The sequence below is a fragment of the Falco punctatus genome (assembly GCF_963210335.1).
Source record: "Falco punctatus genome assembly, chromosome: 14".
NCBI classification, from domain to species: Eukaryota; Metazoa; Chordata; class Aves; order Falconiformes; family Falconidae; genus Falco; species Falco punctatus.
In genome coordinates, this window is record NC_137594.1 from 23,047,138 (window position 1) to 23,060,900 (window position 13,763).

Here is a 13,763-nt window from a genome sequence, read left to right on the forward strand (position 1 = left end):
GGATTTAATATCAAACACTCCTGAAATTCACCTTTGTGTTTTGAAATGAAAAAGTCAACTGCTGTTGTTTTGAGGCATTAGAAAGTGTGGCTTAACACTGGTGATTCCTGGGTGTCTGCCTTGATTTTTGTGAGGGCCTTGCCTGTACTCTTTAAGCTACTTGGTTTATGGCTGTATGGTCTTAATTACTTAAAACCTTCTAATGCTGCCTAGTCAGTCATTCTGACTGTGATCTGTGGGACAGGGGGAGAAAATTACACTGGCTGGGAGTTGCTGATATAGATTATAATATTAATTTATGGAATGCTTCCAGTAACTAGAATTTTTGGTTCTTGTTAGAATCTACTGATTTTCTTTTACTGATGGTAAAAGTATTACCTATAGGCTGACTTGCAAAGCAGTTCTTGCTGTCACTGCTGAAGTGCCTTGATCTCTTTAGGTTCTTGGTATTGTGGTGGGAGTTCTTCTGCAAGACCATGATGTTCGGCAGAGTGAGTTTCAGCAGCTTCCTTACCATCGCATTTTCATCATGTTGCTGTTGGAATTAAATGCTCCTGAGCATGTGCTGGAGACCATCAACTTCCAAACACTCACCGCTTTCTGGTATGTATTTGAGATTGGCCACAATGCTCATCCTTTCCCAGTAGGATCAAGGGTTTTCACCTAAAGGCTATCAGACTGTTCCTTTGTGGTGGCTTAATCACATTTGGAATAACTGGTTCTCCTATATATTGTCCACTTCCTTTTTTTAAGGAAGATGACTGGTAAAACCAAGATGCTAAAATGCCTTGCTTTTGGGGGCCGTGTATGTTTTCCCTCAATGTTATGAAAAGCAATCTTATTGCTGTGCACTTCTAACCTGCTCTAACTTTTCTTTCAGTAACACATTTCACATCCTGAGGCCTACAAAAGCTCCAGGTTTTGTTTATGCCTGGCTGGAACTGATCTCCCATCGGATATTTATTGCAAGAATGCTGGCACATACACCACAGCAGAAGGTGTGGCTGCAGTTTATCTCTTCTGAGTTAAAAAGCTCACACGGATGCTTATCTGGTGTGGTGCTGTTTCACATCTCTAGAAGTGCACCAGTAGCATGGCTGTTCTGTTTTTGTTTTCCATATTCACAGTAACCTAACTGCATGGAGCAGAGTCTTTGTGTCAATAAACTACGGGTTATAAGGTGAATTGAATTTAATAAACATGCCTTTGTCGAAGTGTGGAAGAGCTGTAGTCTAGACCAAATACTGTCAACCTGATATGGCATGTTGAGTGTTCTGGAAACACCTATAGGATGTGATATGCAGCTAAAGCCTGTGATGTGAGCAGTGCTGCACTTGCTGCTGGAGCTAAGCAGTAGGACATAACTTTGATCCAGGTTTATAGGAAGACTAATCTAATTATAGTTTTGAAGCCAAGATAACTGCTCTTCATTGCATGTTTTCCACCTGCTGTTTATTTCTTGACAGGGTTGGCCTATGTATGCCCAGTTATTGATTGATCTTTTCAAGTACTTGGCTCCTTTCCTTAGAAATGTGGAACTCACCAAACCTATGCAAATTCTTTACAAGGTAAAAATAAGTCAGCCAATATATGGTACTTCCAACCAAAGTTGTCTGCAAGTAGTGGTGTTCTGGTAGCAAAGTGGGATTTACTGGTTTTATATCTTAAGTTAAATGCAAATCTGGTGTGGGACAGAAACAGGCTACCTTCCCAGATTAACATTAACAGGAAGAAACTAATCTTGTGACATAGAAGGTGGCTTTGCAAGCTTCTGGGCAGTTTCTAGTTAACACATTTATTTTATATTATATTTTATTTCACAGGGCACTCTGCGAGTGTTGCTGGTCTTGTTGCATGATTTCCCAGAATTTCTTTGTGACTACCACTATGGGTTCTGTGATGTGATCCCACCTAACTGTATTCAGCTAAGGAATCTGATCCTGAGTGCCTTCCCACGGAACATGAGGCTTCCAGACCCTTTCACCCCCAATCTAAAGGTAGAACTTAAGAGTTTGATAATGGGAAACTTTAATGCTCCAAATACTCCTTATCCAGTTTTTTGGCAGAGACTGCAATTTTGGGAGCAGTTTAACTGATACTTGGATTAATGCAACCATTCAAAACTTAACAGGTAACTCAAAACTTAAGTGACACAGCAGCTAGCAGAACAGCATTATCTTTTTTTTAAAGCAGGTAGATTTCAGTTGTGTTCATAATGCTGTGTTTGATGTATTCCGTACAGAGCAGGATACAGTCCTTGTCCTGTATGGGATTTGTGGCAGTTGGAAGCACAGAGCTTGCTTCTGGTCTGTATGGCTTTGTTGGCACCCATACTTGCTTGGCTTGCTTACAGAGTCTGTGCGGGTTCAACCTGGAAGGACAGGCTGTCAGGGCTAGTGTTACATGAGAACTGCTTTGAGAACCCAGCTCTTGCACAGGGAAAACCAGAGGGCTTTTCTTTTTCCAAAGGGATACTGACTTGATGGTGTCCCTAGATCTGACTGGCATGCGGTGCTGGAGCAAGGGCATCTTTATCATTTTACAGTCTCATTTGTTACTGAAAAACACTCTTAAGCTGTCTTTGTGGCTTTGCTCTTTGAAAGTTCAGCCAATGGTTCTTGTCTCAGTTTTATTCAGCACGTGCCGAATTGTACAGTTCCTGCTCCGCAGGATGCATGATGATTGTGTTCAGTTAACTAATCGTTGAAGAGCTGGTATCAAAGTATTGTAAATAGTTTTTGAGGAGAAACACAGACCCATCTTATCTTGCAAATAAGGAGATAAACCACCATTCTGAAGCAAGCATTTGGCATAACATGATGAGACTTTGAGAAGTGTTAACATTATCTAATTAAATCTTTGGGCATATGCCAGCCTCCTAATTGAGGAACGATTAGAAGCAAAACTTTCTCACACTGCTAAAGCATTGTCTTACTATTCTTTCTTGCCTGAGCTCTGCAGGGTGATGGCAGTGAAGCTGCAATACTCATTCAGTGCATGGATGTTCATCCTTTAAAACTACAGAACTGTCTTGAGTGTAGATAGGAGATGTCAAAGGTGATGACTGAATTCCCCTATGGCCTTTGCCCTTGGACTCTTTTATCCTCTAGTCTCAGTTCTGTGAGATAGTTATTAAGTTTGCACATTAGAGACCAAGTTTCTTCTGATTTCTGCAAAAGTCTAGTGTTTCCTTTTCATTGCTGGTAGGAAAAAGTGGTTGACAGCAGTAGTTGATGTAATATCACTTACAGATCTGCTCTTGCATTTTGTTCCTTCAGAGATTGCTTATGGCTTAGCTGACTGGGTTTTCTCTCCACAGGTGGACATGTTAAGTGAGATTAATATCGCTCCACGAATACTCACGAATTTCACTGGAGTGATGCCCCCACAGTTCAAGAAAGACTTGGACTCCTATCTCAAAACCCGTTCTCCAGTCACTTTTTTGTCTGACTTGCGCAGTAACCTACAAGTGAGTGGCTGGTTTCTGAGGATGCTGAATTTAAATGGTGTAGGAAAAAAGGTCTCACTGGCTATGTTGCCTGCCTTTGTTGAAGGAGTTTTGTTGGTGTGTAGCAGGGATGTGTTCCAGGCAGTCGAAGAGCCTGTGAAAATGCATACTTCTCTGAATAATTCTGCTGCTGCTCCTTGGCAGGATGACTAAGTGTGTTAAGTAGTTTCAACCAGGTGGAATTTAAGGAAAAAGGAATGTTTACTTTAGTGACCCTAAAATGATCTAATTTAAAAGCAGTTGGCGTTATCTTCATGAACTGCCAAATGCTTATAGTGAAAATGTAAAGTTATCTAAAACTTTGACTCTTCTGTTCAAATTTCTGCAGTGCACAACCTTGGGAGTCTTTAATGAACAATGTAGTCAGAGCTGATTGCATCAGGCTTGCCTCTTTTTTTGTCCTCAATCATTGGGCGATGTAGAGTCTTGTGGCTTCCATCACATGACTTCAGCACTGTTTACCCCTGCATTGTCTGAGATTGAACGGATTTATTGAATTTGACTGCTGTTCTTTAGCATCTGATTAACTTTTTGACTCCAAATGGATTCATTGTTAGAGAAATCTATGCATCTGCATGCTAATGCTTTAGGGGTAAAAAAAAAAAAAAAAAAAGGCAAAAGGCAAATTGTCTAAAGCTCAAATCAGAATTGTTGGCCAGCCACATTTCATACATCACATGGCTTGGCTTGCAGCAGACTTCAGGACTGAAGCTGGACTTTCTCAGAGAATTGCTCAGACTGAAGCATTCCCACAGGTGCTGTGCGCTTCAGCCAGCCCCTGGCACTGCTGGTGAATTCAGATTGCCTTCACCTGATGTTTGTTTCTTTGAGGTAGGGAGTACAAAAATTGTCTGTTGGGTCTGACAGTGCTTTGCTGATGCATATATATTTACAACTGCTGTATTACAGAAGGGTAAATGTGAAATTGAGTTTGCGGATGTCTGACTGGTGTCTTCTGTGTAATCAAGAAGATACTTGGATGCTGTTGTTGTACATGCTGTACCTTTGATTGCTGAAGGAGTATAGAATGCTAATGTTTTTCCTATCCTTGCTATTAGGTATCAAACGAACCTGGCAACCGCTACAACATCCAGCTGATTAATGCACTGGTGCTCTACGTAGGTACTCAAGCTATTGCGCACATTCACAACAAAGGCAGCACACCCTCTATGAGCACTATTACACATTCAGCTCACATGGACATCTTCCAGAATTTGGCAGTAGACCTGGACACTGAAGGTGAGCTGGAAACATTTCTAGTCTGTGCAGATCGTCTGTTTGAGCTCTGAGAAATACAGAGGATCATTTCACGTAGCTGCTAGTGAACTCACAGGAATAAGTAATGCTACGTTAGAATATTAAACTCCAAATACAAGAGCATTATAAAATCTTATGTTCAAGCTATTCAGGGGAATAAGAAATTAATGAAGAGGAATTTAATTCTTACTGCCCCATCAGTTTAGATTGATAAGGCTTTTTCATATTTTCAGTTGGCTTTGTTTCTTGTACCTTCACAAGCCAGGCTTGCAAACCTTTATCTTAAACACTGTTCCTTCTTTATCCCTTTTTGTGTGTAAGGGAAACCATACGTACCCACTGTTCCTTTTCTGCAGGCCGGTACCTTTTCCTGAATGCAATTGCCAATCAGCTGCGATACCCCAACAGTCACACCCACTACTTCAGTTGCACCATGCTGTACCTGTTTGCAGAGGCCAACACTGAGGCTATCCAGGAGCAGATCACTAGGTGAGAGGGAAGGCATTTAACTTGCCAACGTTCAGCTTTTTGCTTTCCTTCCTTGTGTATTTCGGGTCTTTGAGCTGTAACTGTCATTACTTTTGGATTTCAGGGTTCTCTTGGAACGACTGATTGTAAATAGGCCTCATCCCTGGGGTCTCCTTATTACTTTCATTGAGCTGATAAAAAATCCAGCATTTAAATTCTGGAACCATGAGTTTGTTCACTGCGCTCCAGAAATAGAGAAGTGAGTATAACTTCACCACAGAAATCACTAAAGCAGTGTATCTGAAGCAGGGCCGGAGTTGCACCCTGAGTTTTTGGTGCTTCATAGTGGAAGTGCCATTTGCTGCCCTAAATGCACCTAACGCTGCTTTGCTTCTGTGTTCAGGTTGTTCCAGTCAGTTGCACAGTGCTGCATGGGGCAGAAGCAGGCCCAGCAAGTAATGGAAGGGACTGGTGCCAGTTAGATGAGCTGCATCTTGCATTGTAAGTGTGCCAGCCAGGAGGTCCTTATCCCATCGGCTGACAGAAGACTCTGTAAGGCTCCTCCTGACCTTCCCAGCCCCCTTGATTGGGTAGACGCAACAGACCCTGGGTGAAAGTCTTATGTGGGCACGTTCCAAAGTTCGAAACAAATTTTTGACTTTTGGCCAAAATTCAGAAGATGCTGTGAATATCATTTTGAACTAGTGTAAATACAAGGAACAGAAACGTTTGTCTGGACTTTTGGGTTTGTGCAAACTGTGTAAAAGGCAGGTGGGTAACTGGTGCCTGTCCAGCTTGTAATAAAGGGGCAGCTGCTGATGCCAAGCACTTGTCTGGGGCAGACCTCCTTGTCCTGACATTCCCAGACTCCCAAAGAATATTGAAAAGCCAGTTATAATATTATATGTAACTTATTTTTCTTTATGTGGATGGGGGACCTTTAAATCACTTAAGTTGTTTTACAAAAAAAAAAAAGATGGATGTGTTTGGAATATGGGAATACTATGGAGTATGGGAGGGGTGAGGGAGGGGTTAAGGTGCAGTGTTGCTTTTCCCCTACCCTCATCGGGTGCTGACAGACAGCAAGTGGAGTGGCAGTCAGAATGCTTCCTTTCTGTTGGAGAAGACACACCTCAGGCCCTTTGGGAGAGGGCCAGCTGTTTTTAGTAAAGAAACCAGAGACCAGGCCTATAGCTTTTTTTTTTTTTGACACTTGCAAATTTTGGAAGGTGGGGGGTAAAATCTAGACCTTTTCCCACCCCCCCCCACCCTGTGACCACACAGTATAAGTTTGTAAAAAAAAAATAAAAAAACCAAAAGAAAAAAACAAAAGAAAAAACCCAAAGGACCAATACAGCCCATTTTGTAAGGATTTTGAATGTTTTGTAAAGTATTGGTCCATGTGTTGTATTTTGTAGCCTTTCTAGTTCTTGGGCTTTAGTTCTCCCACTTCTTGTATGTATGCATACTGTAGTTACACATTAAAGTCATGACATGCAGCACGTGCCACTGTGCTTATTCTCTCCAGTTCCATCCTGCCTGGCCAGTTCATGTCTTTTAAAGTGTTCCACTCATCCCAAACCAGGAGTTTTCCAGTGTGTTTTGGGCACTGCCTATTGCAAGCAACGGGGTTTGTTTTCTAGCTTGAGGTTAGAGGGGAGAATTACTATGACTAGGTAGGGTTTTGCTTTGATGTGCAGAAGGACAACTCTGTGGAGACTGAAATACCACAGTTGCAAGTTCATGAGCAGAGTCTGTCTGACAAACTTGTGCTAGAAAGGAGATTGCTTGCAGTGGAGGGATACAGAGCAGACAGCAGATCAGCTTAATTCTTAACAATTTGTACCCTGCTGTGATAATGCCTTGCACAGATCCTTGCAGAAGGGTGTTGGTATCTGCGAAGTTGGTCTGTGGCTTCAGTGTGGCCAATACTGCAAAATCCTTTAGCCTCTGCCTTGCAACCTAGCAAAATACTAGGAAATAAAGCTTCACTGCTTTCTTCTTAGAAGCAGTACTAGTTTGTTGAAGCTAGTTGACTGCTGTTCTATGGATGAGGAGGTCAGGATTTCCCACTCAGGTTTAAGGGATTGTGTACCTGGCTGTGGTTTTGCTGCACAAAGCAAAAACTAGTTCTGAGGGACCATGGAGCCAGCTGTGCCAGTGGACTGCGGCTCACAGGGAATCCTCTGTTTGTGACCTGTTTCTAGGCAGTGTTTTTCAGTCAAGCAGTAGTCCTTTGCCAGCTCCTGCAGTTCCCTGGCATTTCTTTGGCAGGCCAGCAGTTGTACTGAAGCCGAGCCTTTTGAAGTTGGAAGTTTTTGGTCCTGGTGTTGGCAACTCCAGCTTATTCTTCCTCCTGTATTGGGTTAGGATACAGAGAATGACCAGCAACCAGGTTTTTCTTCATCTAGTCCAGATGCCATGGGATTTTTTTTCTGCCATTTAACTAACAAACCATATGCAGAGCTTATTGACTTGTCCTAAGGACTGGAAGCTCAAAGGTGGCTCTGGTTCTGTACTAATGCTGCTGTACATGACTGGATCCCTTTAGGCTTTAAAAACTGTTAGACTGCTGTAAAGAGGGGGTGGAAGGTGGACAGCACTTGGCCAAGATCCCAGTAACCCAAGTTGGGCTGGTGTGATGGAAGCCACTACACATTGTATCCTCTCTTGGCAGGTGAGGAACCTGCAGCTGGTACTGTCAAAGTAAATGGTGCTGGTGTCAGTTCCCCAGGGATAACTGGTGTCCTTGCCAGCAGAGGCCCTGGTATAATGCACTTCATGTTTAAGGAACAAAGACTAACCTTTTGAACCAGTGTGCCTAGTTTGAAATCTAGTCTGCTGTAGGGAGGGAAGTGCCAAGATGGCAGGCTGGACTCTGAACAGCCACTGCATTACACCACTGTAAAAGGGGAATTAAAAAAGCTACCCTAGGTACTGTTACGCCACCCTGGCCCCCAGTAGTGCTGGTGGGGCTGTAGCTGACCTTTACCTCCATGAGTACAGCCTGGGTTTTGCTGCTTTGCACTATTTCTAACTGCAGCAGCAAAGATTCTCTCCTCTCACATGGGGCTTTGCACCCTGTTGAAGTAGACAGTGTTGGCTGGGTAAGAAACATTATCTTTATTAAATATAGCTTGGCCTGCAAACCTCCAGTGTTCTGTCACGCAAAAACTGCTGAGGGGAAAAACAGCAATATAAACACGATGCAGAGCAGTGCCTGAGCTCAGGGGAGAACTGTATCCACTGAAGCACGTGTATCAAATGCTTGGCCTACAACAGCTGCAGAACTGTGACATGCTCTGTTAAAGAGTACTCAAGCCCATACAGAACTGCCTTTTAGAGAGGGAAAAGGAAATACCTTGCTCTACCGAGCCTCCATGAAAACCAGATGGATGGGCTCGTACTCTTTCAAATGCGCAGTATTAACTCAGCACTGAACTCTTCACCTATACTGTCAGCATCTCTGCCTGCCAGGTGTTTACTCTGCACCTCTGTAAGGTGAGAGCCACCAGCTGCATTTCTGCCCTCTTCATCTGATTAAGGAGCAGTTCTTGCCTGACATTTCTGATGCTAAATGAGGGAACCCACTTGCTGTTCTGATAACATATGTCTGTGTTCTTAAAACAGCCCTGCGGAGGCCTGGGTTTTCTTAAGTTGTCTAGAAGAAGGCGGTAGTTGTGCTCCAGAGTGCTCATTGTAAGATAAGGCCACCCCAAACCACTTCTGTGCGGTGGAAGATACTTTGTTCATGTAGAGGTAGCTGAAAAGCCAGATGCCGTACGAGGGACAAGTGGGCCTATATTCAATCTCACAGTCTGCTCTCATGAGCTGCAGAGAAGACTGCCCAAGGCTGACCTTCCTTTCCCAAGCACAGTTCCAGGCAGTTTGTTTCCAGGGGCAGCGAGGTTTCTAGTGTACCAGCTCTAGCAGCTGATGCAAGATCCTTTTCTGTCCATAGCGCACATGCAACGCTTGCTGCTCCCTTCGACTCAGTTTCTCATAAGCCTCTTTGTTATTTAGCAAGTCCTGCTCTGCTTTCAAGTCTGACCCGTAGGACTCCAGGGTCAGCAACACGCTGTCATAAAGGAGCTTCTTGCAAGGGGTTTTAAGTCTGGAGAGAGCCTCGTTTGAAAGGGTAGAGTTTTCTTCTTCCTCACTGTTGTCCTCCCAGCCATCTTGTTCCTTATACTCCTTAAATTCTTCTTCTGACATGCACAGCACCTGTAATGACCCAGGCAAAGAGACAAGTCACTGGCAGTGCCAGTACATCGGGCTCTCTTCTCTACAGAAGTGTGGGCTTGGAGCTGCACGGAGCAGGTGTGTTCTTCCTCAGCTGCACTAAACATGAGTGTGCAAAACTGGCGTAGACACCTCATTGCAAGTGACCTGGGGGTTAGAAGAGCCTTCACACAGCAAACCTGTGTGTTGGTAACAGTCTTAAAAGGACATTTGGCTGCTGCCTGCAGAGGTGCAGCAGCTCTCTAGAACAGCAGTAGCCATGGAGCTGTTCCAGCCTGGTCTGTAATTACCTGCGGGTGGCTGGGTCAGGAAAGGAAGATGACACAGAGTACCTGAAGCCTGGGAGCTGGGCATCCACCACCCCGCCCCACTGCTTTTCACACAGGAGTGTTGGTACCAAAATGCCTTCGCATGCTTGTGCTCCTTCACTTGAGCCATTCCACGTGCTGGTTTGCACCGCTGCAGTACACGTAGCCTGTGCTCTTCCTTGCCTAGCTCTTCCACCACTTGCAGTGCTTACCTTCAGGGTTGTGGACAGCTCTTCCTCTGTCAGCACCTCATCCCAGCCGAGTACAAAGGCACCTTCCTCCCCCACCATCTCCAGCTGGCACAAGAAGTCCCACTGCTCCGCGACCAGCTGCTGCTGTGCCTCGCTGCTGGCACCTGTTTTGAAGACAGCAGAGCTGCAAGCCCAACTCGGGTTGTGGGGGTGGGTGACCAGGAAAGGGCAGATGGGAGGCAGCAACCCAGGCTGTAACCCCAGCACACTGTACGAAAGGCTTATTTTTCACATTCTTCTCCATCCCTGTTTCATTACGTGACTACTGAACAGAGATCCCTGCCCCAGCCTCTCCGAGAGTGGCTACAGTCACTCACGCTGCAGTGCTGCCTTGCGAACTGTAACCATCTGGATGTCAGCTGTGTCGTGGCTGTTGCCAGGGTACGGCTCTGCGAAGCCATACATGTGCAGGAGCTGCCAGTTGGCCATCTGCCCGTACGTGTTGAAGATCTCTTGTCCTTTGCTGATGGGCTGTGTGGTAACCATTCGTAAACATTGCTGCAAGCAGGGAGAGAAGAGGGGCTTAGAGCTGCAGTGATGCTAATGCCTGGAAGAGGTGTTTCTAAGAGGCTCAGATTAAGCTCTCCCCAGCTAAAGCCAGGCAGGCACCAGGGAAGTATGTTGAGCAAAACAGCTTCGTATTAATGAGGTTGAGACCAGACAAGGCAGGTGAGCAGTGCTGGTCTGGGCTCAGAGACCCAGCCTTGCTGTGCACCACTCCCGAAGGCCTTGTGCTGCCGAGGCATGTGACCATGATGATACCTGGCCCAGTGGCTTTGCACTCACGGGAGAGTATTCCAGGTTGGCGTTGTGGTTGGCCACATGGTTCAAAATATCTGCTACAGGCACCATCATCGGAGGGTTGGGCCCCTTCTCGTCTTCATCTTCCTCCTCCAAAGGTTCCTGAAAGCTAAGATGGGGGAGATGAAGACCAGGCAGGTGGACGCTCTGCGGCACAGGACCAGCTTTACCTTATCCTCGTGTTCTTGTGCAACTGCTACCTTAACACAGCCTGTAACCTGTCCCCCGATCCTGCTCCTTGTCAAAGCAAAGTCCTTGCTCCTTACCTGTAGGCCATGACAAAAGCCACCAGCTCCTTGTACAGCTCCAGCGTGTGCAGCTTGGGGTCAAAGATTTTCGGGTGGGCCTTCATGAAGGGCAGGATGATGGAGCTGTACTCCAGGTGGATGTTAGCCAGGTCCTTGTCCACAGCTTCTGGGATGCCTGTGCCCTGCAGGAGTCTTGTTCGCTCTTCTTCAGGCCTGTGGCAAGGAAACCAGCCAGGTCATCCCTCTGTGCCCTGGGGAGCAGGGGTCTGTAAGCTCCCTTCTTCAGCATCCCTGCTTCCTGGTGCTCCCAACAGCCCCGGCCTGTAGCTGGCTCCAACCCGAGTGGTGCCTGAGAGCGTCCCTCAGGCTCCTGCCATCAGCAGCACAGGGTGAGAACAGAGGGATGGGATCATCCCTACCTACCCCCGGGCCCCCCAGTCTGTGACACCGCATTCAGCTGTCAAACGGGGCCACCCCACAGCCTGGATGGCCTTCACCTTACCAGAACATGGGGTGATCCAGGCTCCTGAAGTCCTGCCAGAGGGAGAAGTACGGCTGCCAGGGCGAGCTGCTGGCTGTGTACTCGTGCAGCAGGGCCAGCAGGAGCGGCACCCAGCCTGACTGGCTCTGCAGGGACTCCTGGGCTGAGCAACCAGCGCGTGGGGAAAGTTAAGTGAGCCGAGGTTTTAGTCTTTTCCTCTGCAGACGCGTCTTCCGAAGGCCGACACCACCCGCCTCGTCCCCTGTCCTCGGCCTGGGGCAGCGCGGCCAAGTCCTGCCCTTGCTCCGGTTTGCCCCGGGCTGCAGCAGCACTGAAGCCGCCCAGGCCCCGTGCCCCCGTCCTCGCCCCGAACGAAGCAGGGCAGGAGCCGATCCTTCCCCGCATGGGGGGGGGGCAGGAGCCGATCCTTCCCCGCACGGGGGGTGGGGGGGGTGGGAGTTGGGGGGGCAGGAGCCGATCCTTCCCCGCACGGGGGGTGGGGGGGGGTGGGAGTTGGGGGGGCAGGAGCCGATCCTTCCCCGCACGGGGGTGGGGTGGGGTGGGAGTTGGGGGGGGCAGGAGCCGATCCTTCCCCGCACGGGGGGTGGGGGGGGTGGGAGTTGGGGGGGCAGGAGCCGATCCTTCCCCGCACGGGGGGTGGGGGGGGTGGGAGTGGGGGGGGGGCAGGAGCCGATCCTTCCCCGCACGGGGGGTGGGGGGGGTGGGAGTGGGGGGGGGGGCAGGAGCCGATCCTTCCCCGCACGGGGCGAGGGCACCCCCGGGCGCTCCCTCCAAGGTCGCAGATGCTGCAGATCGGCCGCGGGGTCCCCAGCCACCCCCCTCCCCCCTGGTGCCCAACAGCCCAGCCCCCCGCCCGCCCTGGGCCGCCTCACCGTCGCGCAGCAGCCCGCGGATGGCGCTGGTGTGCTGGGAGAGCAGCGCGGCGCGGGGGACGCTGCACAGCACCTCCCCGGCCTGCAGCTCGGCCGCCGCCAGCATCCCGTACCCCGCCACCGCGCCCACCCGGCTCAGGCGCACCTGGGGGCGAGAGGGCAGCGGTGACGCGTCAGGGGCCTGTTGGGGTGGGTCCGGTTCCCCCCCCCCCCCCCGCTGCCTCACCTTCGGGCTGAGCTGCACGCCGGCCCGCCCGCACCACGCCAGGAAGCCGGAGAGCGGGTCGGCGCTGCGCTGTCCCCGGGCGCTGCCTCCGGCAGCCGCCTGCGGGTGAGAAGCCGGGGTGAAGCGGGGGTGCCCCCGGAGCCCCGAGCCCGGATCGGGGTGTCCCGTGTCCCTCCCACCCCGCCGCCGCGGCACCTTGGCCCTCTTGGGCACCGACGCCATGGCGCTGCGGACACGTGGTGCCCCCTACGTGGGGGTGGGCGGGGCGGGGTTCGGCTCCGCCCCCCGGTGGGAGTGGCAGAAGGGGGGGCACCGGGTGCCTTCTCCAGCCCCTCCCTGTCTGGGGGGCTCTGGGCTCTTCTCTGGGGGGGGTCCAAGCCCTCTTGTGGGGTCTGGGTCATCTCTGTGGGGCCGGGAGCCTGGGGGGCCTCTCAGCCCCTCTCTGCGGGGTCGGGGGGGCCTCAGAGTCCCTCTCTGTGACACTCTGAGGGGCTTGTAGGGCCTCTCCGGGGGGGGATCCAGGCACCAGCAAATGACCTTTGGCAGGGGCTGGGGGCCTCTCTCTGAGCTCCCGGCCCCTTTTCCACCCCGCGGCCTCCTCCGGGGGCATTTCCCCAAAGCCCGGGTGTCCCCAGCAGGGTCCTGCTGCAGCCGCCTCGGGGGGCTCCGGTGCCTCTGTGGCAGCTGTGGGGCGCCGGCGGGGTCGCGCCGCCAGACACGGGTTAAAAGCAGCGGGTCCTAATTAATCAGGATCATTAAGCTTTTTTCAGTGGGCACCCCCCACCCGCATGTGCCGAGCTCTGACCTCCGGCCCAGACCCTTCCCGCAGCGCGGGGTCACCCCTCTGCCCCCCGGTGACTAACCCTGGCGGAGGGCGGGCAGGTGCCCTCACTGGTGGCTCTTAATGAAGCCAATTAGCGCAAGAGGCGTCTGAAGAGGCCCCAGGAGCCTCCGCACCTGGTGCTGGTACGCGCCGGGGCAGGGCGGGGGTCCCGGGGGTCCCTGTCTTGCGAGGCTGCCCCCCGCTGCGGTGGGTCCCTCGGGGCGGGGCGGGTGTGTCCCGCGTTGTCCCCCCGTGCC

At 50.0% G+C, this 13,763-nt stretch overlaps 2 protein-coding genes across 11 annotated transcripts in view; one reads left to right on the top strand and one right to left on the bottom strand.

Annotated features, from left to right (window-relative positions):
- The window catches only part of CNOT1 (CCR4-NOT transcription complex subunit 1), a 61,522-nt gene extending 54,790 nt beyond the window's left edge, over positions 1-6,732 (top strand). For all 8 annotated transcript variants that reach the window (XM_080410905.1, XM_080410909.1, XM_080410908.1 and 5 more), the window contains exons 41-49: positions 440-603; positions 881-998; positions 1,467-1,568; positions 1,824-1,997; positions 3,320-3,469; positions 4,567-4,747; positions 5,122-5,254; positions 5,358-5,492; positions 5,637-6,732. In XM_080410905.1, the coding sequence (XP_080267031.1) occupies positions 440-603; positions 881-998; positions 1,467-1,568; positions 1,824-1,997; positions 3,320-3,469; positions 4,567-4,747; positions 5,122-5,254; positions 5,358-5,492; positions 5,637-5,715 (1,236 nt within the window). In that variant the 3' untranslated portion in view covers positions 5,716-6,732. The remainder of the gene's footprint in view (positions 1-439; positions 604-880; positions 999-1,466; positions 1,569-1,823; positions 1,998-3,319; positions 3,470-4,566; positions 4,748-5,121; positions 5,255-5,357; positions 5,493-5,636) is intronic.
- A 1,600-nt stretch (positions 6,733-8,332) lies between these two features.
- SETD6 (SET domain containing 6, protein lysine methyltransferase) lies at positions 8,333-13,025 on the bottom strand. Of its 3 annotated transcripts, XM_080411006.1 has the most exons (9): positions 12,879-12,926; positions 12,684-12,782; positions 12,458-12,602; positions 11,586-11,727; positions 11,102-11,296; positions 10,797-10,944; positions 10,352-10,532; positions 9,996-10,138; positions 8,333-9,457 (listed from the first exon to the last, which is right to left on the bottom strand). In XM_080411006.1, exons 1-9 carry the CDS (start codon positions 12,903-12,905, stop codon positions 9,146-9,148), a joined length of 1,392 nt encoding a protein of 463 aa, XP_080267132.1. In that variant the 5' UTR covers positions 12,906-12,926; the 3' UTR covers positions 8,333-9,145. The 3 variants fall into 3 exon arrangements, with proteins under 3 accessions (XP_080267132.1, XP_080267130.1, XP_080267131.1); XM_080411004.1 differs by having other exon boundaries at positions 12,684-13,025; XM_080411005.1 differs by having other exon boundaries at positions 10,821-10,944; positions 12,684-12,975.
- Between the last annotated feature and the right edge of the window lie 738 nt (positions 13,026-13,763).